A 23,442-nucleotide genomic window follows, 5' to 3' on the forward strand; every position below is an offset into this window, starting at 1 on the left:
AAAGAAAAGCAACAGGGAGAAAAGACAAATTGCACAAGCACCGGACTGAAAACCAGTGGAAACAGGTCTGATGGAGTGATGAATTCAAATTTGAAATTTTTAGTTTAAATCATCATTTGTACACAAGAGGTCAGGAGAGGTAAAACAGTGAGTGTCTGAAACTATCTGTAAAGCACGGTGGAGGCTATGCAAAAGGGAGCCAACATGCTGGGAGGAGCTTTGAATGTCTTTCAAGAAGCCTGGTGAACTATTCCTGAAGTCTACTTAAAGAAAGGACAAGAGCACTTGACTAAAAAAGTTCAGGCTGCATCAGTCTGCTAGAGAAGGTGCTCGGTGCTCCTCCCACTAAGTGGTGCAGAGGGTGGTACTCAATGATGGATTACAGCTTGTTCAGTGACCTTCTCTCCACCGGAGCTTCAAATGTGTCCAGTTTGCAGGCATTCAAAGAGCAAATCTTTCTAATCTGTTCTTTTCTAATCTAGTTTGCTGGTGTCACCAACAGTTACTATTGGAGGGCACTGGGTGTGACCAGTTCCTGAGTGACTGAAAGTCTCCATCATTTCACTGTATAGGCTGAGGGATCTCTTTATCCTCTTTTTATATGCAGCTTCTGTGTTGGTCTTCCAGTTTAACCTGTTGTTGATGATGATGATGATGACATCCCAGTTCTCCTTCAGCTTGTCAACACCATGTCATAAAATTAAATAAAATAAAGACAAATAACATGTTTTATTGCATATACCGATCATTAAAATAAAAAAAAAAGGTAAATGGCCTGTATTTGTATTGCGCTTTTCTAGTCCCTAAGGACCCCAAAGCGCTTTACACAACCTGTCATCCACCCATTCACACACACATTCACACACATTAATATCGCTGTGACACGTTTTAGTTAAAGCTCATTAGTGTTTCTACTTTATTTAGAACCTCTCGTGCCACAGACGTGGCTCATGCTCCGAAAAGGGAACCTTTATGGAGAGCCGCTGGAGAAAGGAGGACTCTTTATAGGTGAACACCAGCAGTTTCCGGTAAAATTTGTTTTGAATTTTTGTCGAGCCACTGACAGGGACTCAGACTGTGGATTTCGGGTAAGGTTAAGCACGAAGTTATTTTATTGTTTGATTATATCACATCATTTTCAATCCACAATATCAGGCGAGTGTTAGATTTTAGAGTCTGTGAGTCTTAAACTGGAGGACTTTTAAATCGACCGTTAATGACGTATTAGCTGTTCCTCTGTCGTTTGTTGTCTTAACGCAAACTCCGGCTTCAGTTTTCTTTCTGTTTTATGGGATTCATTTCTGTTGTGTGACAGAAATGTCCACGCTGTTTCCGTCGTTGCTGCCCCGGATAACGGAGTCTCTGTGGTTTAATCTGGACCGACCGTGTGTGGATGAGACCGAGCTGCACCAGCAAGAGCAGCAGCACCAGACCTGGGTAAAGGCTCCCCAGAGCAATTATAGACTTGTATTTTCCATCTTTATGCTATTTTGTTGCTTCCATTTCACTTACGATGAGTTTATATACTCTGCGCGTGTTAGTTTATAATTTATTAGTTTGAGTATTTGCGAAAGGCTAAAAGTCATATAGAAGTCCTGTAGTCTGCTATAATTACTGGTGGCTCTATTATTTTTCCTTTATCAGAATCAAAATAATAAATAAACTTATAAATACATCTTAATCCCAGGAGGAAATCGTTCTAACTTGAACTATAAATGTGAAAAACAGAAAGTGTAAACACTATATATATAAAAAAAAAAAAAAGAGTAAAACTAAGGCACTCAAAGTGCAATGTTTAGTCAAAATTAAATGTTACAAAGTTAAAACAATACTATACACAGTACGGTGTGAAAGATTGTTCAGTACTTAGCATAACTTGGACAGTATTGTCCTTTCTGAAACCTCAGATCAGTCAAGCTCCACAGCTGCAACATCTCTGGCCATGCATGATCAGTCTATTGATCGTATTATGAGACTTCATACACTTTAATATGTGCAAACTGTCTCTACCGTAGCTGCAGAGCATTGCTGAGAAAGACAACAATCTGATGCCCATTGGAAAACCAATTTTTGAGGTAACGGAAAAAGATTTTTAAACACAAAATAGACACAGTGTGAAACAGACTGGTTACATACTTTGTTCCCCTCCATTCATGCTGTCTGCATTTACTGGGTGCAGGCAGGCTACGAAGAGGAGGAAGAAGAAGATGACGAAGATGAAGAAGACAGCGAGGAAGACTCAGAAGATGAAGAGGACATGCAGGACATGGATGAGATGAACGACTACAACGAGTCACCTGATGATGGCGAGATCAATGAGGTGCTTTTCTTTATGATTTGAATAATTTTTTTCCCCAGGCGACAGTATCACAAACCCTACGGTCATGAGGTGTTTTAATGTTAAGACTTGGTAAAAATACATGTATCTAAATTTAATTCAGTTTCTTTCCATTACCAAAACTGCCTCTAATCTAGCTCGGTTTCTTTCTGTCAGGTGGATATGGAAGGACCAGACCAAGACCAAGACCAGTGGATGATTTAAGACAATACGGGTTTTCATCAGGCTGGCCCTGGGTTTCCACTCCATGCTTAAAATACAACTGCTGCTCGTCAGTCTCTGACATGTTTTTATGTGTGAAATTAGTGAAAGAACAATGCTGAAGAATCACCATAAGATACTTTGAGAAATCAGTGCATTTTTCTAACTTCAATTTAATTACAATTGACAGTGTGTGACTGTGGAAAATACTTTAAACCAATCAAAGTGGCTCCAATTGTGTGGTGCTCTTAAGTAGTGTTGTTTTTGTATCAAGTCAGGAAAACCTACACGCAGTGGTAGCAGCAGGCCCACTGATCCGTTATGTAAACCTTGAACTTTTGCTATCTACAGTTATGCAGAGCAGCGTCTGCAACCAGCAGACTAAGCATGACCATAACGTCAAGTCAGCAAAATAACTTATTGACCTATGCAAGAGTCATCCAGTTGCTTCACCATATAGTCCTGTTCTGTTTCCCAGCAGTGTTTTGTATGTTACAGAAATACCTTCAGCAGAGCATTCATAAAACCCCAGGACAAGTATTCTGATCAGACACTTTTTATATTTTGAACTATGTCAGAAGCAAAAGCTGCTAACAAATATTTAAATATGAGACACGGAGTTCTGTCATGGTTATGTTGTAGAATATTTAACCATGGCATTCCCTACTTCTGCTGAAGTTGTAAATTATTTTAACTGAACCATGTTTCTGTTTTTGTGTATTTGAATTTATTAATAAAATCTAACAAGATGTGACGCGTCACTTGTAGTTCAATAAAAAGTTTGGTGAATTTTGGTGGTGGGATGGCCAAGGTTTATATAATTAGACTTTAACTGCAGGGAAGATTTTAAGAATTAATGCTTGCAGTTCAACTGAAGGAAGACAGGTGATTAATATTAACATGTACTTTAATAAAAAATTTATTTTAATTTAGGTTTAATTTGCATTTAGATTAAATTTTGTGAGTCTCTCAAATTTGGGAGTAAGAAAAAAGAAGCCTTAAAAAAGTTGTTTGAGTCTTTTAAACAAAAGAAAAGACATGAGATGCTGAGAAGTCACAACAAAGTCCCAGTAGAATAAAAGGTGATTGGAGCATATGAGATACCTAAACTGGGGATTGTTTATATTTCTCTATATAGAAAGTGTCAGCCTTTTGTTTTAAGATTTAATTTAGCTTTGTTTTGTTTTTGTGGGTAAATGTTGCAGTAAATTATCTCTTGTGAAATCGGTGGGGCACTTGGTCAAACGGGATCTGCAGTAAACCTTGAAGCTCCTTCTTTACCCAGTATGCACTAGTGAGTTATTTTGCAAGGTATTTCTTCACAGGTTGAGCTGTATTGTTACACAGACTAGAAATTGAAACGATTCCCCTTTAGATGAAGTAAGAATTTGGACATTTCTGTTTCTGAAGTGTGTGTTTGAGTAACAATATGAAATCCTGCCATGATGTCATGATCTACTTGATTCCCTGGTACACCAGCTCAGCCATCCCATCCCTGATGCCCTTGCTATACTCTAGCGTGGCCCGGTGGATCTTCCATTCATACAGGCCACTCTTGCGAATATATCTAAGGAACTTTGGAGCACCAGGAAACAGCACGTTGTCTGCCAGGATAATAGATCCTTTTCCCAGTAGACCAGAGCCCTCGAGCATCTGTAACACACAGGGACAGCGAGTGAGGCAGTTGGGTGGGTAACAGTAGGAAAGCGCAAACCTTTAAGTCAAATATATAATATAATATAATATATACAAATATCCTGTCTAGTAATTTATTCTCATTACTTGCAGGTCAGGGAGGTAACATTTCTTCCAGTGGTCCATGAAGACAAAATCCAGTCTTTCTAAATTGTAGTCAGAGCGCAGCTGAGGGATCACTTCATCAGATGGATTGACAATCAGCTCCACCTGAGGAAAGCACAGCATGATTATCAAAAGTATGAAACTCTCATTGTTTAGTAAAATTAGAGTAATAAAGCCCCAAATGTATCTGGTCTTTCAGACGGCCTGCGGCACATGAAGTGTACTGAACAAAGAACATTTTTCAAATTGTTTATATGCTTCTCTAACTCACCGTGTCATCATCAAACCCTGCCAGGCGGATGACTTTCTCAGCGATAGCGGCATTTCTCTGGTCCATCTCGATGCTGTAGAGCCTGGCGCCCAGAGGCAGAGAACGGGCAATCCGCACAGTGCTGTATCCACAGTGGGCACCCAGCTCCAGCACTGTCAGAGGGCTGTGCTCCATCAGCAGCCGGTCCAGGATCTTTCCTAAAAATCAAGGAAACCATACACGCAAATACACAACTGAAGGTGCTTTTTACTTTTTAAAACAAACAAACAAAGATTACGTTTGCTGTGTTCAAACTCTCTACCTTTTTTAGGTCCAATGTTGCTGATGAACTCCACCTTGCTGCACCAGACATCAAAGGTGTCCAGGATACTGTCAGGGTCTCCGGGGGTGGCATGAGTGAGGACATACTGAAAAGCACGCTCCTCTCGGCTCAGACCAGTAACGCAGTCCTTCCATATCCTGATGAGGACTGCCCGATAGAACAGCACAAAGAAGTAACGGTACCTGATAATCAGCGTCAGCAGGAGTGGAAGGAAGGCCAGAGCAATAGCAGGAGACACCATCCTAGCATCTACAGACAGAAACACACATGCACAGGTAGGTTATTTGTCAGATATATTTTAACAAAGTGAGCCCTGTATTATTTATTACAAGAAGTATAAGTAAACACTGACTACAAGGGTTTTTGAAAGATGTTTTGATAGAATGGCTCTGGAAAACCTAAAAGAGGAGACCTTTGGGAACAAATAGTCTACACACATGCACGTTTACAGCATGTCATTAAATTATGTCTGCTCTCTCCCATAGTTTGTGTCTCATCTCTGTGTGCTCCTCTTTTCTCTCTCTTCTTTAACCTCACCTGCCACTCGGTCGCGGCTGATGGCTGCGCCTGCTTGAGTCAAATTCTGCTGGAAGTATCTATCTTCGGCCTGGTGTTTGCCATAGGGGATCATTAAATGGGTGTTTTTGTGAACTGGCAAGTCCTTTAATACCTGAAGTATACTTGTTGCTCTCTTTCTGATTCCCACAGAATTCATGCACCTGCAACACCTTATAAAAGCACTGAATCATTTTGATTTCATGGTCAACAGCATAAACAGAGAAAATATTACTACTCAACTTCAATTTAACGTTGATCGGTGTCTTAGACAACACTGGGCGTGCGTTCCTTTAAAATTTAGAAATTCCATGATTGGCACAAGGGAATTTATATTATTGCATTTTTTCTTAGCTCAGGTTCATTGAGGAAGGCAGTTGTCTTTTTTAAATAAACATCAACTGATGTCCTCATAAAAATAAAGAATCATAATTCAGGGGCAGTGGTACCACTCTCCAAACTACAAAACCACTTACTTATTCTGTTTATGCACTATGTGCTTAAACTATGACGTACTGGCATGTAAAACAACAACAGAAGGTAATACTGCACTGGATTAAGAAAAATTTCCCAAAGTGTGTCTCTGTTGTACATTTTTCAGTAACGTAGTCTGGTTTAGCTTTTAAATATGACCTAAGCTGTAAGTAAGGACAACAAGGACGCAGAAAAGCCACAATTTTCATTTAATCATTATTTCTTTACAGCAAAGAAATAAATGTACATACACAGGAAACTGTTAATAATTAAAACACTGTGATCTTTATTTGTAATCACAAAACATTTCTGAGCTGAATGAACTTCTAATACTCATGTATGCAAAATGACATCTGCACAGAAACAGGTGTAGCCGCCATAGTCTCGTGCTAAATGTGAAAGAAAGTGCTGTGCCGCTCTAGATGTTTCTACTGCCCCACATAAGTGGAGACTCCACAGACTTTCTGCATCACACTGAACAGAATCCATGTTACTCGGAAAGAAAAGACAAACTTACCTGTTTAATAAAAAGCAGAGTAGACTTTGAAAGGTGGTACTTGAGCTGAGGCAGGTGCAGAAACACAGAGAGAAGAGCGTGTGTGTTTAAGAGAAGCTCAGAGACACAAGGCTGTGAATAATTTATGTATCACGTGCATGACAGTATATATATATCCTATAAATATTCCCATTTAACAGAAAAAAACTACAACTGTTTAACATCAGGTTTTGCCATTTTTCATGTGACATGAAGAAACCAGTATATTAAAAAAAAATAAAATACAAATAAAATGAGCAACAGGAGAAACAAGGGCAGTGTGAAACTGACATTTGATATCTCAAGTTAACGTCAACAGGTGTGCGTCTCTGTGCGGAGTCCAATTTCTTTCTTTACTAAGTCATGATGGAAGGATCAAGAAAAACCTTATTGATGTATCAAGTAAAATACAAGATTAAAAAAATTAATTGAAGCAAACAGATAAATATATTGCTTGTGTGTGCATGGACATGTCACCACAGAGAGGGGAGATCGGTCTCCACCACAGCAATCATTACAAAAAGATTTCTTAATTCAGTGAATAATTTGATAATGGAGACAAAATGTAACTCATTTATGTACAAAAAATATATATATAAAAATAAAATGCAATGTTCCTGCCGGTATGATTTTGGGTGGTTCAGCAGTGTACACAAACACCAGCTCTCTTATCTTTGTTGATGAGGTGATGATCATTTGTAAAGTCTCTGGCTTCTCATTTTGGTAAAAATAATGCTCCGTTTTAATGGAGGAATCTCAGTGACAATAATAATGCAAGGATACATTTTGTAACAAGTCAAGATGACGCTGTGGTTTAATTAAAAATTTTACTATTTTTTTAACGTAGCTATCTGAAACTGTCTGAACTATCAGCTGTTCACCAGTTAGCAGCTGGCTCCTTTGCTGGACTTTGTGTACATTACTGCAAAGCGCTGGTATTCACGCAGCACAATGAAAGCATCATCTGCAGGGCAGGAACAGATGTGGATGACTCGCTGTTTAAAGCTCTGCACACGGCTGCTTGAGGAGAGCTCGGATGAACTTCTTCAGCTCTTTGTCCCCTCTGCTCCACCTCACCAGTCGAGTCAGCACCAGTCTTCCCTCTTCAGCCTGAGCAAGGGAAAGGTACCATCCACCTTTCCCCACCTTTTTTCCTCTTTTTGTCAGTTTCTTATCCATCTGCACCTCCTCTTGACTTTTCTCCTCATTCTCGTCACTCTCTGCAGAGTCTAAACCAGGACAGGTACACGTGCCGCCTTCTTGGAGCCACAAAGCGCTGTGGGCCATGGCGCCTCCGACTCCTTCTGCTTTCTCAGCCCCTCCCCCCGCCCACCTCAGGATGCGACTGCGGGCCGTAGGCACCAGCTGAAGGTCACCCCCCACTGTCATCATGCTGCCCAGACGCATCTTAAATGCTACGACAGAGACACGGAGAACACTATTCAACAGGTGTCACTTCATGCATGTTGTAAATCACCCAGTCTCTGTGACTAGATAAGCTGTCCTGTTTTTGCAAGAGAAATTGCATGCTACAAAAGAAAAGGATGCATTTGGAGCCCACGTTATCTATAACACTTTGTTCTCACCATATGGACTGTGGCAGAAGTTTTCCTGGATGTCAATCTCTCCTTCTGCAGCCAGACTGCAGGCTTCACAAATAACACTCCCTGGGGGGATGGAAAACGACAATGGTTAAATGATTGCAGCAGTCTGCAGTGGGGATATAAAAATAATCACCTTGGTGGAACTTTTCTCTTTTGTTTTCTTTCGTCCATTAAACCCCAGCATCAAAGCAGGCCAAACACCTTAAGGCTTCAGTAAGAACCTTAAGTAAAAGTGGACTAAATACAACTTTACAGTCTAAAGTGTCTTGAGGTGGCTGTTGTGGTGATTTGTTGCTATATAAATAAACCTGAGTTGAAACTGAATTGAATTTTTTAAATGGATGCTGTGAAAGAGGCGTGATTGCAGTACTGTAAAAATTACATTCAGGGATGAATAAAGAGTAATACTAAAACTTAAGTAAAAGTGCCAGTATATTAATGTTTTTAAAAAAATCTGTTCTAAGTAAACGTGCTGCATTTAAAGACAAAAATAAAGAAGTAATATGAGAAAAATGCAATAAAGCAGAAAAATGGCTTCAGGAAATGTAAGGAAAATGCAGGAAATGTTCATTTATAAAAATGAAGTAAAACTACAGCACTCCAAGTGCAATGTTATTAATTAAAATGAAATATCCCAAAGTTAAAACAATGCCATGTACAGTACAGAGAGTATATTATAAGTGAAGTGTAATTAGTACAGTTTACATAGGACTGGAGTATTATTGATGCAGCAAAGTGGAAGCACTTTAATGTACAACCTTTCAAAATGGGTGACATCACAATACAATCATGTAGTTGAATTTAGTTTTCTTAAAAATTACTATTGTTATTATTATTATTGGACAATTGTACTTGTCGGAGGCTTCAACAGTTACTCCATTAAAGTTAAATGTGTCAATTAAATTTCAGTTCAATTACATTTATATAGGAGCAAATCAGAAAAATAGTGCTTCGCAGTGCTTTATATTGTAAGGTAAAGACCCTACAATAACAGAGAGAAAACCCCAAAGATCAGACAGCGTCCTATGAGCAAGTATTTGATGAGAGTGGGAAGAAAACCCCCCAGAATAAAACACCTTTTAACAGGAGGAGACCTCCGGCACAACCAGGCTCAGGGAGGGGCCCTGACTGGTTGGGGGTGAGGAGAGGAAGACAGGACAAAAGAGAAGAGAGCCAGAGATTAATCATAACTAATGATTAAATGCAGAGAGGTGTAAACTATGTGTAAAAGCATAGTGAGTTAAAGCCCCCCAGCAGTCTGGGTCTATTGCAGTCTGACTAATGGAGGATTCAGGGTCGCCTGATCCAGACCTAAGTATAAGCTTTATCAAAAAGGAAATTTTCAAGCCTAATCTTAAAAGTAGAAAAGATGTCTGTCTTCTGAATCCAAACTGGGCGATTGTTCCACAGAGAGGGGCCTGAAAACTGAAAGGCTCTGCCTCCCATTCTGTCCTACGAACCACGAGTACGCATGCAGTCTGAGAGAAAAGTGCCCTATTGGGTTGATACGCTACTATGAGGATTATGATTATGGGACAAACACTTGCATTTTAAAGACTTATTAAAATCTTACATGAAACACTAGAAGAGCTTGTGAACATTTACAATGAAAAAGAAAACATGAGAAAGTTCAGTTCAGTGTTTATGAGAAGCTTTTCTGGAGTGAGTGAGCAACATTTCCTTAATGAATGCAGTGGAAATAAAGGAAAAGGATAAACTACAAGAAAAACACAGTCTAGCAAACCGCATCCTCAGAGCTGTACTTGAGTACTTGAGAACTTCCCAAAACAAAAGTGTTTTGGTGGAGAATGACACAACTTCGTGCACTGACCTTTGGGCACCTCCTCGTGCTTCGCCTCCTCTGTTTCCCGCCCATCCTGCTCCTCGGATACGGGGATGCAGAGTTCGGTTTCGTGTGGGAACCGGGTGCAGTTAAACATATAAGGCCAGGGGAAGCCGAACGCGCTCATCACTGGCACGCAGCCATCCCGTACGGCCTCGCACAGGTTCCTGCAGGGGCTGACCGGCCCGCTGACCTCCGGCAGACACACCGGAGCGAAGAGCGAGCATAGAAACTTCTTGGTGTCCCGGTGGCAGTGCTTGGAGATGAGTGGCAGCCAGGCTGCAGACTGCTGCTGGACCTCCCTCAGTGAATCATGGCCGAGCATGTTTGGAATCCACATGCTCCTGTAACCGATCCCGTGGCACAAAGACATAGTGCTCGGAATGGGTTTGCACACGGAGCGAAAAGTGGGCTTGAACCAAAGCGACGGTTCCGGAGGCGCGCTGTCAGAAGCGTGAGAAACTCCAAAGAGCGCAATGAAAGAGAGCAGAAAAACAGGCATCGTTTTGTCTACAGTCTAAAGCGCTTCTGCTCTTCTGTCTGGACTTGACCGGCATGTAGGTGTAAACAGAGAGGTGTGGAGGAAACAGGGGGTTAATGAGAGGCCAGGCGCCTCCCAGTCACCATCCCACCCCATCAAACCGCTGCTGTCTGCCTCCACGGCAGTGTCAGTGGGGGCGTAGGGATTGTTTACTTAGTTTGGGTTGTCAGTAATGTTGAAAACATTTGTGTGCAGCGCCACAAGACAGAAAGAATAAACTTCTGCAATGCTATTTGAACTTATAAGAAATATTCACCAGCGTCCAAACGTATGTGTATAGACAATAAGGTTAGATTAGATGAAACTTTATTAATCCCTCGGGTGGGTTCCTCCGGGAAATTCTAATTCCAATAGCACAGCACCAACAGAAGTTACAGAATGTGAGCAGAAATATACCATATATACACACATATAAATACAGAGTATACAAAAGGGATGAATAGAATAAATAGGAATAAGAATACAAGGGAATTGCACATTTCAAGTATGTGAGTCTATTGCACTGTTGACTATTAACAAAAAGTATTGCACAGTGAAGAGGCACTACAGCTTAGTTGTTCCCCCCTGCTTTGTCCTCCTGTTTCCCCTCCCTCTCCCCTCCAGAGAGGAGTTAAAAATCCTTTGTGTGTGGGACAAAGGAGTTTTTAAGTCTGTTGGTTCTTGACTTTAGGAGAAGCAACCTGTCACTGAACAGACTCCTCCGGTTGTTTATGACCGTGTGCAGAGGATGCCCAGCATTGTCCATAATGTCCAGAAGTTTCTTTAGTGTCCTTTTCTCTGCAACTGTCACCAGAGTGTCCAGCTTGATGCCGACCACAGAGCCAGCCTTCCTGATCAGTTTTTCCAGCCTGGGTGAGTCCTTCTTTGCTGTGCTGCTCCCCCAGCACCCCACAGCATAGAAAAGTACTCCAGCAACCACCGACTGGTAAAACATCCTCAGGAGCTTCCTGCAGATGTTAAAAGCGCGAGGTACTTGTATGTGTTGACTACCTCCTCTCCCTCTATCTGAACTGGCACGGGACCTGCTCTGGACCTCTGGAAGTCCACAACCACTTCCTTGGTCTTTGAGGTGTTGAGTTGCAGGTGGTTTGTGTGACTAAATGTGACAAAGTTCCTCATCAGACTCCTGTACTCTTCCTGATCATCCCAGATACACAGTTTATAATTTAAACTGTTGCTTTTTATGCCATTCTGCTATGTGTTTTAATGTTTTTTAATTGCTCTTATTTGATACTTTACAAAATATAAAAAATTGGAAATGTATGTCTAAGTAACAAACAAACAAATAAAGTAACAGTGACAGTGCAGCAGTATGAAATTAATTGCTGGAAATAAAATGTAACTATCGTGCGTTTGGGAAGCTGAATGTGTTTGGTACCCTGTCATCGTACACAACCCGAGGATATATCAGCGAGCCTTTAATCTTTCCCAGCGAGTCTGCCACATGTACAATGACATGTCCTATCCTGCCCCATCATCTTACACTTTGCTACAGTAGCTTATTGTTAACGCAGGAGCAGTTCATACTTGCTTAAATATTTGTAGTTTGGTTTATCCTAATTTCCTATCTTACTTCGAAGCAAAAAGAAAGAAATACAGTGTTCAGACAAGTTAGAGTCACTCAATACAGAGCAGAGAATTAATGACAGAGGCACAGCACTTTGCTACTTCGCCTAAAGATTGTTATGGACATTAAAAAAGTACTCTTCAGGGCAATACAGAACAACAAAGTGGGATACTTGTAAGCTGATTCATCAGTAATGTAATACTCTATAATTAAATCCAACTTAACCTGCTTAGACCGAGGGAAGTCCCTTTATTGAACCCCACCTATACTGTGTCCTGTTGGTTCTATATGTTACGTAAACTTCCTAATTACTGTCCACATATACAGAACTGGGTAATAGTCTTCAGCCAACCCATATTTTTAATGCTCTGTTTCCAAAGAGCCAAACTTCTTTATGTTTATTTGTAGGCTTTTAGAACAAAAGTTCTTCAGTCTTCCTGAACATCTTCCAGAGTTTTTCTTTGTACATATGCTGCTTTTTCAATCACTTCTTTTGCTTTTTACATTTTTTTTTAATGAATCATTTATTTATCCAGGTAAAAGTCTCACTGAGATTCAATTTTCATTTCCAAGAGAGACCTGGTATTTTTCAGTACAATCCTTGTACCTGACCATTGTCAGAGGAATGTAAGCCATTTAATACTGACGTAGGAAACATTCAAACATAAAAAAGCCACCTAGCTTAAGAGATGAACTAATGTTGTGTCTACACTTAACAGGTAATTTAGCAAAGAATCACAGAGATCTTATCACTGCCAGATGGTTGCAAAAACAAATAATTTGTTCCCATTTATTAACTTAAATCTACAGACACAGTTTGATGGGCTTAAATTATTATTTTTGCAGCAATGACGGTGATTCCAAAAGAGATATTAGCTTAAAACTTGGTGTGCAGCAAGTCCTTAACAACTTTAAGGAAACTGCACAAGTTGAGGATAAAAGAAACCAAAGAAATTAAAGCAGAGAAACAGTATCTGAAAATCATAGTGAAACAAAAATCCAGCAAAGACCTGACACGGGGCCTGAGAGATACAGTAGAGATACAGTAGATACATCTACTGTTCACTGAATCCTCATCAGAAATGGTGTCAGAGGAAGGGTGTCTGTCAAGAAGCTGTTCTTCACAAAGGGAGTCAGGAAGAAAAGTTTGAGGTATGCCAAATTACACATGAACTGGACTGAAAATGAGTGGAAACAGGTCTGATGGAGTGATGAACCTTTTGCGTCATAAGATTGTTCTGTGTAATGTGTATACAGCAGGTCAGGAAACAAGTACAACACAAACTGTTTATAAAATATGGTGGCGACTCTGTAAGGTTTTTGGCTGCATTTCAGCCAGTGTTAAACCTGAGATTTCTTTCTGATATACGCATTTCTAATCCTGCCCATCCTTTTCACTTTCAATTTTAAAAATTATATCATCTGCAGCTCTGCCACCTCCAGCTCTCTACTTAAAATCAGGTCTCATTACCATCTGGCACAAATCTCACAGGACGCTCGTCTTCACCCACTTCACCCCGGCTCCACTCTAACCCTAACCTCTTTTGTGCACTGTCCATTGATTTGGATGGTTAACCCCAGGTATTTAAACTCATCTACCCTCATTGCGTCTTCACCGTTACAAAAAACAGTAGCCTACGTAAACAAAAAATACATAATGAAACCATCAAAAAGCAACATACTAAAAATGTCATATATTAGTATTAATATATTATTCATTTCCTCGCGACCCTGAAAAGGATAAGCGGAAGCGAATGGATGGATTGATATTATCTATTTATTTATCATTCATTCAGTTCACGTTTAAAGCTTCCTCTTCACGTGACGAGGTCCGACGTCGCTTCTCAAAAACCGGAAGTGGTTCTTGTGTTTTTGCGTTAGAGCTACTGTCATGTGATAGCTCGCCCGAGAAGCTGCTGCTGCTTCTGACAGTAGCTCCTTACCTTTAGATGAGGTTATAATACAACCACGCTGGAGACAACTTTTATGTTTGCTAGAGAAGAACAGCACGACTGGTTTCTGACGGAGAGAAGGGACGCCGGGGTTGTGTAGTGTCGGCCTTCGGACGTTGCCATGGGTTGCTGTTACAGCAGCGAGAACGAGAACACAACTCAGGTAGTTAGCTGTTAGCAGGCTAAACCCGATATGTGAAAGCTGGGCAATTTAAAAGTGGAGTACCTAATAGTATATTATCCCTTTGGGCATATTTCCCCGCAGACGGTACACGTGAGTAATGCGTGACGACGTTAACAAGTGGTCGTTTTCTAGGGGCTAGCAGCTTGCTACTGTAAGCTAGCCTTTGGCTAGGCCTTTTGTGAAGTACAAGCCAGTTAAGTTAGCCAAGATGATAAACAGTCTGACTTCAGAAAGCTTTAACAGATCCAGAGGCAAAGAGATGTGTTTTGATTTTTTTTTTTTTAAATAAAAAGTTATTTACTTATATAAATGGTTTTAAAGCGAGGTGAAAAGTAAAGAATAAGTTGCTAACGTGTTAGATAGGACAAACGGCAAGGTGAGGGACATTTGGGATTTTACTTTCATGTAGTCATATGACCCTAAAGATTCCCAGCTATTTTTAGTTTAGAGAAATAAGTCATTTCTTCCTCCATGCATTTTTCCAGTTTAAAGGAGCAATGGGGACAGAGTGAAGATCTATCTTTCTCTGCCTGCCTGTGTTGTGCTCATATATTTGTTTTAGACTGAAGAAATTACTTTTGGAGTATTTGTAAGAGCACCACAAGTTGCAGAAGTGATACTTTGTGCGTTGTTGCATTACTATAATGTAATTATATTAACACACACACACACACACACACAAAATAATGAAGTAAAATAAAACAAAATAAATGATAACTTTAAAGTGGTCTCAACTGTCATAATTAGCTTTGATTTAGAAGGAAAAAGAAGTAAGTTAAATTTCTTGATTTGTTTAAGGAAGAGACAAAGCCGCTCATCTCCCCAAACCCTCCCAGCAAACCACTAAATGGCGGGACCGGCTGGAACCCTGGAACTAGCTCATCAGCGCTGTCAAATGAACAGGCCCTCCTTTCATCCATCCTGACAAAGACGGCACAGTAAGACCCTCCTTAATGCAAATGTAGCCATGCCACTGACAATAACGCAAGAGTGTCTGTGTAATAAACATACCGTTATCCCCCTGTACATCAGGAACATCATCGACGTCTCAGCAGCAGACGCCATCATGGTGGAGCCGCATGAGTACATGGACAGAGCTCGACAATACAGGTGTGCAAATAGACCGTTTATGGCTTGATGGGTTTTGTTTACTGGCTCATAATAATTTTGGATGGCTCTTCAGCATGTTGTTTGATTTCTACCAAACAGAGCAGCCTCGTTTACACTAAAACACAGGTGCAGGTTAAACACTAGCTCCTCAAAGCACAGTCTACTGGTTTAAGAGAACTTAAATAGCAGCACAGCTGATTTCTTTATGTTTTTCTCTCTTCAGTACAAAGATGACTGTATTGAGCACCAGTCTGCCTCAAAACAAAGCCCTCGCTCTCCCCTCCCTCACCAGCCAGCCCCACCAAGTACTTGCGAGTGACCTGGTGCCATACTCAGATGTTCAGCAGGTATCCATCCATATGTAACATACTCTGATTGAATGGGGCTGTGTGATTCCTGCGCAGAATCCCCAGTCGTGTCATTTTAAAGACAGCTAAGCGGTTAGAATTTGACTTCTCTTTTTTCTTTGCAGGTGTCTAAGATAGCAGCCTATGCTTACAGTGCAATATCTCAAATCAAAGTGGATGCTAAAGAAGACTTGGTGGTCCAGTTTGCCATTCCCTGATTCTGCAACTCTGGCCTGCATATTGTTGCTCCAGTCCCACTTTCTTCGTGTCACTCCTGCATCCTCAACCTCCAGCCCCACCCGTCATTAAACATTTTGGTCCTCCTGCTTTCTGCTTTAAACTGCTTCAAAGACGAAGACAATGTAGGGTCTTACCCCATGGCTGTCCTCGAGTGTAATTAATTTAGTGACAAATGGAAGATGGGTTTGAGCTCGTATGTACATCAGCGAGGCCTCCAGCTGTGGAAATCAAACTTTTTGATGATCTCTTAAAAAAAAAAAAAAAGTTTTCCACCGGTGTTTTTAGTTTCTTTGTTTTCTGAGAATCAGAGCTAGCTTGTCACCTTGCTGATACCTATGTTGGACTCACTGGGATAAAGCTGTTGGATTTTTGGCACAAAGCTGTTGGCTGTTGGTTAATACAATGCATTTGATAAAGTCTCCACTGAAAAAAAGGGATCACTGTGGCGTGGAATATCGCAAATAATCACTGCACCACATGTTGAATATGTTATTTACCAGGGGAAAAAAAGCAAAACAAAACCCCCAAACATGATTTAATCTTAACTCTTCATATATGTTTAGCTCTGTTTCACATCCTTGATGTCACCAGAAATTCTTCAGTCTTTATCCCTGAGCAACAACAAAATGTTAATGTTAATATTAGCACCAGTAAAAAGGAATGACACGCTTTTTCTCCCAAAATTAAAATGTTATTGTTTAGTGGAGTATACTGGCAACCATAAACAACTCACACTAACCTAGTTAGAGTGAATTTCAATGACATTTGACAGTGACAGTGGAGTAATCTGTTATTCCAGTCGAGGCCAAACCTTAATAACCTTTCCTTGGCTGGTGGGTGAGGATGCAGCTTTTCTTGGGTCACAATTCTGGAGTTTACAGGTGGCGCTGTGTCCTCTGCGCTTATCTAGCATTAAATAAACGAGCAGGCCAGAAGTTCAAGTGTAATATTCAAAGATGAAAGTGCGTGGTTGGGTGTGTGCGAGTGTGTGTAGGGACAGATATTGTGTCTTCATGCCTTTGTACAGAATTTTCTGCTTGAATATAAAAACTAAACATGATGGATTGTATGAAGTCCCTCCTTTTTGTAGAGACTTCACTGGTCAGAATTGGCTAAGATCTTGTGGCGATAAGTTTTTATGAAACACAAGAACCCTTTTAAGCCCTGCATTTGTTAAGCTTTTAAACAAAGAGGTTTCCCCTGCAGATTGCAATATGATTGGATTCGTTCATAATCAGAAACTAACCGTTATAGCAGTGCAGCAGGGGGCAGGGTGTTAACAATCAGTCTATAGCAGCAAATAAAACGAATTGATCCCTTTTTGTGATTATTTATTTCTGTTTCTCAAGTATATATTTGCTCCTCGGAGGAGAGCACGACTGTATGCGTGGGCAGGGAGCACGGTGAAGCGCTCTAGACACAAAAGGGATAATCTGCTAGGCTTTGATTATTTAAACCACGCAACTGACCTGAGCTTTTTGCAATGGGTTCTTGGCATTTTTTTCCCCTTTATGTTTGTTACTCAAAAGTGTAATACTACCTGAAATATGTTTGTAATGTCTTAGGCTAGTACCAAAAAGTTTTAGTTTTGTTTTTTGTTTTGTTTAATTCATTAAAGACTTTTAACAAATCGCTCCTGTCCTGACCCCAGTGTGCTCTTATGTGAGATGTAATTATTCAGTGATGCTACAGAGATGGTCAACAGCACTTTCTTTAATTTAACTTTGTTGCAAACAGTATTAAAATATTTCCAAAACCCACATGAATGATCAGATATCTGGATGTGAATGACAACATTTTGTGATCTATGGATAAAGAACACAGTAATGTACTACAACACTACTAATTCTGAAGAACGGTTATTATCAGTGGCCTCATCAATCAGCCACGCTTGAGTTAACTGATTTAAAGAAAAGTCAGGTGTCTCTTTTTTATGCTTTTTTTGTATACTGCCTTTAGTATATTTAATAAAGCCATGCAAAATTACTATTAAACTTAGTTCTGAGTTATAGGCCGTGCTAGTAAGCAGAAGTAGGCTGAATTTTGTCACTTTATGGCCTGTTTTGAGCTCATACCTGCTCAGTACAAGAGATTACTACACAAAATGCAACACATATAAGCTCTTTTTTTTTTTTTTTTTGAGAAAAAGGTGAGAGATTAAATCGGTGCAGATTTGTGACATACCCCTTGATATTAATGCTCAAAGGGTCATTGTTTCCCAGAGCCTCTCCCTCTTCTTTTTTATTTTTCTCTCTGTGACCCTCCTGCTTTCTCTGCAGCTCTCAGTCACCTTCTCATATACCCTTAGTATTTAAGGACTGGCTTGCCATCCATACAATGCCAGATCATACAGCTAGATTTTTAATAGTAATGTCCGCCTCTTTATTCAGTGTTTGGATTAATCCCTTTATGTGTGCTTCATGCTTAATAAAGTGTGCACTTGACAAATAGGTAAAGAGTATCAGTTTATGGATGGAGACGAGCCAGCAGTCACTGGTTAACCTTGCTGCTCCTGCAGCGGCTGTTGCTCTGGTGCCAGATCTTTGCCAAGACTCGCTCTTGTCGCGTTATGGCACTGAAGTCCATCGTCTTTAACCGAGGCAGGGCGGTAATCACACGATTCCTACATACAGAAAGACGCCCAATAAATATCTCAGGCACATTTTGTAGACATTTATACAGAAATAACACTGAATACTAAAAAGGCCTCGTCTTTGCAAACACATCCAAACTTTATCTTGTGTAACCAGCGCTGCAAACATGCTCTAAATGAATGAAGAAGCTGCTGTCACTCATTAGAAATCGGTTTTAAACAGAGGCGCCTCTGTCTGCAGATGGACATGAGCCTGCAGTCACTGCACTGTATGTGTTTTTTTAACCGGTGTTGCTATGCAGACTAGGACAAGTAATATGAACCCTATCTGCATTTAAGCACCTGTTACAATGTTATGAACTTAGATGCTTGCCGTGCACTCATGTCACACTTACAGACATCTGCAGAATGAGAGCAATCCCTCATTCTACACCTCTGAGGTGTCTGAGCTTCTGATTGTCTGGACTTGGTTCTGTAAACAGCAAACTATCATCAGCTTCTATAAAATATCTCACATTTAAAACACATTAAAGCTCCCTGGGACATGTGTGACGAGTGTTTAGTGTAAAATACAGTTGAGAAAATCTCCACCTGTATGCCTTGTTGGTTTCTATGACATTTCCATGCAGAGTGATGGTGTGCAGATGTGGCAGCACTCCCAGCTTGTCCACCTCTGACAGAATAAAAATGCTGTTTCCATGAAGGTACAACACACGCAGTTCACGCAACTCACACAAGACCTGGAACACACATGTGTACACCAGCTTCAGATGTACTTCAGATGTAAAAGAAAGACAAGCAGCTGCTGATAACGACACTCACGTGATCTATGTGTGTGATTTTGTTGAAGGAAAGATCCAACCAGGTTAGATGTGCTGGCTGAGCCAGGAAATGGCTAACAGTCTTCTGGAGGTCATGAAGCTCAGTGATGTTGTTGTTGTTGAGGCGGAGCGAACAGCTGAGATATTTCATCTCTGAATTTTTCTTTAGAGGCCTCAGACCGCTGTTGGGCTCCTCTATCCATGTGTCTGAAACCCCAAATAAAATAAAACATTATTTTATGAATATTAAGTGAATATTAAGTGCTACTAAAGTACGGGCCTGTGATTGTGTTTGACTTTGTGTGCTGTTGTATTAGTGTTGCCATCTTTTTCATTAATATAAAGGACTTGAGGCTTAACGAATCCCTCCGACGTAACATAAAATTCTCATAAAAATGGTCAGAGATTATTTTAAAAATCTTAATCGATACTCACAAATATATTTAACATTTCTCTCTGGGGGGGGGGGGGGGGGAGGGGGGTGCTTGTAGTGGGATAAGGACAGACTAGAAATCTAAAGAGCAACTGTTCCAAACTTCAGGCTGCCATTGTCCAGTCTGAAATGTGATAATCTTCTGAGGCCCACCCAAACCCACTGTTAGAGCTTTGATCGTCACACAAGTGGAAAACTAAGTAATTCCTTTGTGTTATTCAATTGGATCTTCTGACAATTTACTTCTTTAACTTAAAATTCCAACAACAGCTTTCCCCCCCCCCCCCCCAACTAATGTAAGTTATGTATAAATTTTAAAGCGCCATGACCTTGTTTTATTAGTTCAGTTTCTTTTCAAAACATCAATATTTCAGAGTGACTTTAAATTATACATTTTAAATGGATTTGAATTACCCCAAAAGGATTATCATTTGATTTGGACTATATAAGTGCATCCTAATAGTTTCATCCATTAAGTTAGAGAGAACTAATAATTTACTTATTTATTGTAAATGACCTCTTGCAGCCCTTAAGATCCTACATAAAGAGCGATATAGCGAAGAGTATTACCTGTTAAACTGCTGATGTTTTTAAAAGATAAATCCACTGGAGCTGCATACATAGTCACCCGCCAGCAGGGGGAGATGATGTTACGGTGAAGTACTGCGTTTAACAAGAACGTCTTTAAACACAGCACGATCATAAACACAAACAGCACGAACAAAAAGTTTGTGATATGAGTGAATAACACACACTCACTGCTGCAGATAATGAATGAAAGCCTCTGTAAAAGCACCATAAACGTGTCATGATCTGTCAAGTCATGCTAAGTATGCTAAGCAGCACATTTGAGCCATAAACGCTATTTCTAACCATACTGATCAGTTTTAATCATTTATGTGGATATTTCACTTACCCAGAGTGTAAGGTATATTATACAGCTACTACACGTCACGGTGGCACAGCTTCCAGTAATGAGACAACAACCCGTTTCTATAGAAACGACCGAGTGCCATATGGAACTTGTAGTCCAAGCCAGTCTTGCCAAACGGCAGACATCTTGAAGCACTTTCCTGTTGTGCAAAATACAATGAAATGAACTAAATCTGTTTGAATCATCTCAACCACCTTGGATCTGTTTTGTCTGAAAGTGAATCTGTCCGTTTCAGCTTCCTTACAGGAAGTTAGCAATGCCAAAGTAATGCTGGAAATGTGGACTGTGCTTGGATGGAAATTTCAAACTTTAATGAACAAAATTAAGTAATGTGATGAGTAAAATATTTTTTTAAAAAGCCAAAGGTCAGAAAATTTTCTAAAAGCATAGTATTTACAAAGAAATGAACACTGTTCTGATCATGTATATGTGTTAATATGATACATTTAATTTAATTGCATGAGATTAATGCAAACGTTATTTAACTGTATGTATGAACATAACATATTTAGCTTCATACATGCAGCTAAATAGCCTCCCTATGAATATTCATTGTTGTTACCATCAAATTCGATATCATGTACTCGAGGAAAAAAACATGAAAAAACAAAACTGGGAGGGGTATCGAAACGCAGTCCACTATGCGTTTTGAGGAGAAAATTACATAGAGCAAAGAAAAGTTTAACCCTTTCATGCATGAATTATGATGATGTCAATCAGGATTTCTTTTCTTAAGTATTTTTATTCATCTTTAGGCATGAAAAGATGAATAAAAATACTTAAGAAAAGAAATCCTGATTGAGGTTGTCATAATTCACACATGACAGGGTTAAATAACAATAATTACAATGAAACACATACAGTAACATTAAACGACCAGTGGGTGGCAGGGTATGGAGTGACACATTAATGCCCAATGTAGTGGTTTATGTGCAAGTATACCATCAACACTGACACAATAGCTGTCCACTGTAGTGACCAGTATGTGTGAAAGAGTTATTTGGAGTGAACAAAATTCATTGCTGCGTGCAAGAAATGTATTTCAGTGTCTGCTATTTATCCATACACACGCACAATAACAGCCCCGCTCTCTCAGTTGTTGGCGTTTGCTCTCGCTCAGATCTCTGCTCTATGTGCTGACGGACATCTGCGGACCTGCTCTCAGTGTGTTGCTCCTGCTCTCAACATCTCTGCACCCTCAACTTTTTCTGTACTCGTTATAAATGTGCGACAAAACCAACTGATCACAGACTTGGGTGCAAAAACTCTGATTGGCTGTTTTGGTCTCCAATCAGCTCGGTAGCTACTGCATGCCGGAAACACTGTCCAAAGTGTAGTTAAACCCATTTTCGGTTAGTATGTTATTTTATTTTAAATATGTAATTTTTTAAGACTATTGTTAGTTTTAATCTAATTTAAACCAAACCACTCCACTGGATTTAGCTACACTTTGTGAATATTTGATGTGGTACAGATGGAGAAGGCTGTGAGTCATTCCAGCAGGCAGAAGCAACTTCTCCAGAAAAGCAAAGAGGAGGTGGATGCACTAAAATGTTCTCTACAGGTCAAAGAGTGGGAAATGCAGGCATCATCATCATCACGGAAAAACTGCTACTTCAGCTCAGGTTGGGCAACGCCCAAACCAATGAGAGGATGCTTGCAAACAGGGTGGCCAGCTTGGAGGCACAGGTTGGTATTGCTGTTTGAAGCACTGAGCAGAAATATGAGCACAGATATAAGCACGTACACTTCGTTTTCATTCTAATATGTTTTCTATCATTATATCTTTACTTTTAGTTGGGTTCTGCTGACCATACCTTTAAAGTGCACAATGAGACTCTGTTCACTGTGTTTCTTTGAGGTCCTGAACACAAACTCGAGTGTTTGCAAGAGAGCACAAGAGAAGAGAGCCATGAAGTGTGAAGATGCCAGCAGGATTATTGCACAATAGGAGAATCAAATGTAAGCACAAAGGTAGCCCAAATAATAACAGTGACTCATGTAAAGTTTCATGACTGACTCCTGTGTGCTTGTGATGTTATTGCGGTGAAAACCTACCTTAAACTACTTTTGTGGTAGTTGCAGTAGTTACCAGTCACCAGGACCATGACGAGCACAACACAGAGGACACCTTAGAAAAAATGAAAGAAAAACTCATGCAGGAAGACTTCAGTGCCCTGTGAATTTAAAAAAATTTTTTAAGCTGTGTTATCTCTTTCTCTCTGCATTTACAAAGCACTGCCTACACTTACTGTAGACCCTTCCAGTAATTAATAAATAACTCTTCTTAATTGTAGGCAAATGTTATAAAACTGGATTACAGGATTATTTTATTTATATTTAATTACTTCACACACATTTCAGAAACCTTAAGCTATGAATGAATTTGTAAATTTTACTTTTCATCTTTCAGGACCTGTGCTGAAGATGAGATGGAAGTGGATTCAGGCCCAAATAATTCAGCTTCATCTTTCAAACTTTGGCACAGGACCAAACAGGTTATGAACTTCACTGGGCACTAGTTTAGCTCAGTGAGTGAGCAGGCACCATGTGCCGCATAGCTGCAGGATAGCGGCCTGGGTTTGAGTCTGATCCATGGCCCTTTGTTGCATGTCTCATCCCTTTTTCTCTCCCTTCCTTCCTGTCTGTCTACACTGTGTCTATCAAATAAAGGCTAAAAAAATGCCCTTGAATACTTTGATTTAAAATTTCTTTAAAACTGTTCTTAATGTCTGTAATACATTTATATGGATTCCCAGTTTTTAATTACCATACTA

The 23,442-nt window shown here is 40.0% G+C and overlaps 5 protein-coding genes and 1 long non-coding RNA gene across 8 annotated transcripts; 3 read left to right on the plus strand and 3 right to left on the minus strand.

Moving 5' to 3' along the window:
- Positions 1–139: 139 nt before the first annotated feature.
- LOC120719664 lies at positions 140–10,921 on the plus strand. Its single transcript, XR_005692731.1, has 3 exons — positions 140–151; positions 4,136–4,138; positions 10,773–10,921. It is a non-coding gene; the product is annotated as an uncharacterized LOC120719664 (long non-coding RNA).
- anapc15 (anaphase promoting complex subunit 15) lies at positions 963–3,293 on the plus strand. The gene is made up of 5 exons (XM_040009065.1): positions 963–1,088; positions 1,316–1,437; positions 2,016–2,075; positions 2,180–2,320; positions 2,495–3,293. Exons 2-5 carry the CDS (start codon positions 1,318–1,320, stop codon positions 2,540–2,542), a joined length of 369 nt encoding a protein of 122 aa, XP_039864999.1. The 5' UTR covers positions 963–1,088; positions 1,316–1,317; the 3' UTR covers positions 2,543–3,293.
- tomt (transmembrane O-methyltransferase) lies at positions 3,329–5,196 on the minus strand. Its single transcript, XM_040009066.1, has 4 exons — positions 4,912–5,196; positions 4,611–4,807; positions 4,322–4,444; positions 3,329–4,192 (listed from the first exon to the last, which is right to left on the minus strand). Exons 1-4 carry the CDS (start codon positions 5,171–5,173, stop codon positions 3,995–3,997), a joined length of 780 nt encoding a protein of 259 aa, XP_039865000.1. The 5' UTR covers positions 5,174–5,196; the 3' UTR covers positions 3,329–3,994.
- sfrp2l (secreted frizzled-related protein 2 like) lies at positions 6,155–10,742 on the minus strand. Its single transcript, XM_040009060.1, has 3 exons — positions 9,932–10,742; positions 8,083–8,163; positions 6,155–7,911 (listed from the first exon to the last, which is right to left on the minus strand). The coding sequence occupies exons 1-3, from the start codon at positions 10,443–10,445 to the stop codon at positions 7,496–7,498; spliced, it is 1,011 nt and encodes a 336-aa protein (XP_039864994.1). The 5' UTR covers positions 10,446–10,742; the 3' UTR covers positions 6,155–7,495.
- A 2,987-nt stretch (positions 10,922–13,908) lies between the features above and the next one.
- On the plus strand, positions 13,909–17,642 carry lamtor1 (late endosomal/lysosomal adaptor, MAPK and MTOR activator 1). Its single transcript, XM_040009064.1, has 5 exons — positions 13,909–14,166; positions 14,986–15,125; positions 15,220–15,297; positions 15,521–15,644; positions 15,770–17,642. The coding sequence occupies exons 1-5, from the start codon at positions 14,125–14,127 to the stop codon at positions 15,860–15,862; spliced, it is 477 nt and encodes a 158-aa protein (XP_039864998.1). The 5' UTR covers positions 13,909–14,124; the 3' UTR covers positions 15,863–17,642.
- Positions 17,643–17,938: 296 nt separating this feature from the next.
- Positions 17,939–20,891, minus strand: lrrc51 (leucine rich repeat containing 51). Of its 3 annotated transcripts, XM_040009063.1 has the most exons (6): positions 20,648–20,891; positions 20,302–20,394; positions 19,300–19,505; positions 19,069–19,217; positions 18,873–18,949; positions 18,408–18,507 (listed from the first exon to the last, which is right to left on the minus strand). In XM_040009063.1, coding segments are annotated over exons 2-6 (486 nt in total). In that variant the 5' UTR covers positions 20,354–20,394; positions 20,648–20,891; the 3' UTR covers positions 18,408–18,505. The 3 variants fall into 3 exon arrangements, with proteins under 3 accessions (XP_039864996.1, XP_039864995.1, XP_039864997.1); XM_040009062.1 differs by lacking the exon at positions 18,873–18,949 and having other exon boundaries at positions 17,939–18,507; positions 20,302–20,413; positions 20,648–20,871; XM_040009061.1 differs by lacking the exon at positions 18,873–18,949 and having other exon boundaries at positions 17,939–18,507; positions 20,648–20,843.
- Positions 20,892–23,442: the final 2,551 nt, after the last annotated feature.

The sequence above is a fragment of the Simochromis diagramma genome, unplaced genomic scaffold (genome assembly GCF_900408965.1).
Source record: "Simochromis diagramma unplaced genomic scaffold, fSimDia1.1 OVJJ01000344.1, whole genome shotgun sequence".
Lineage (NCBI taxonomy): Eukaryota > Metazoa > Chordata > Actinopteri > Cichliformes > Cichlidae > Simochromis > Simochromis diagramma.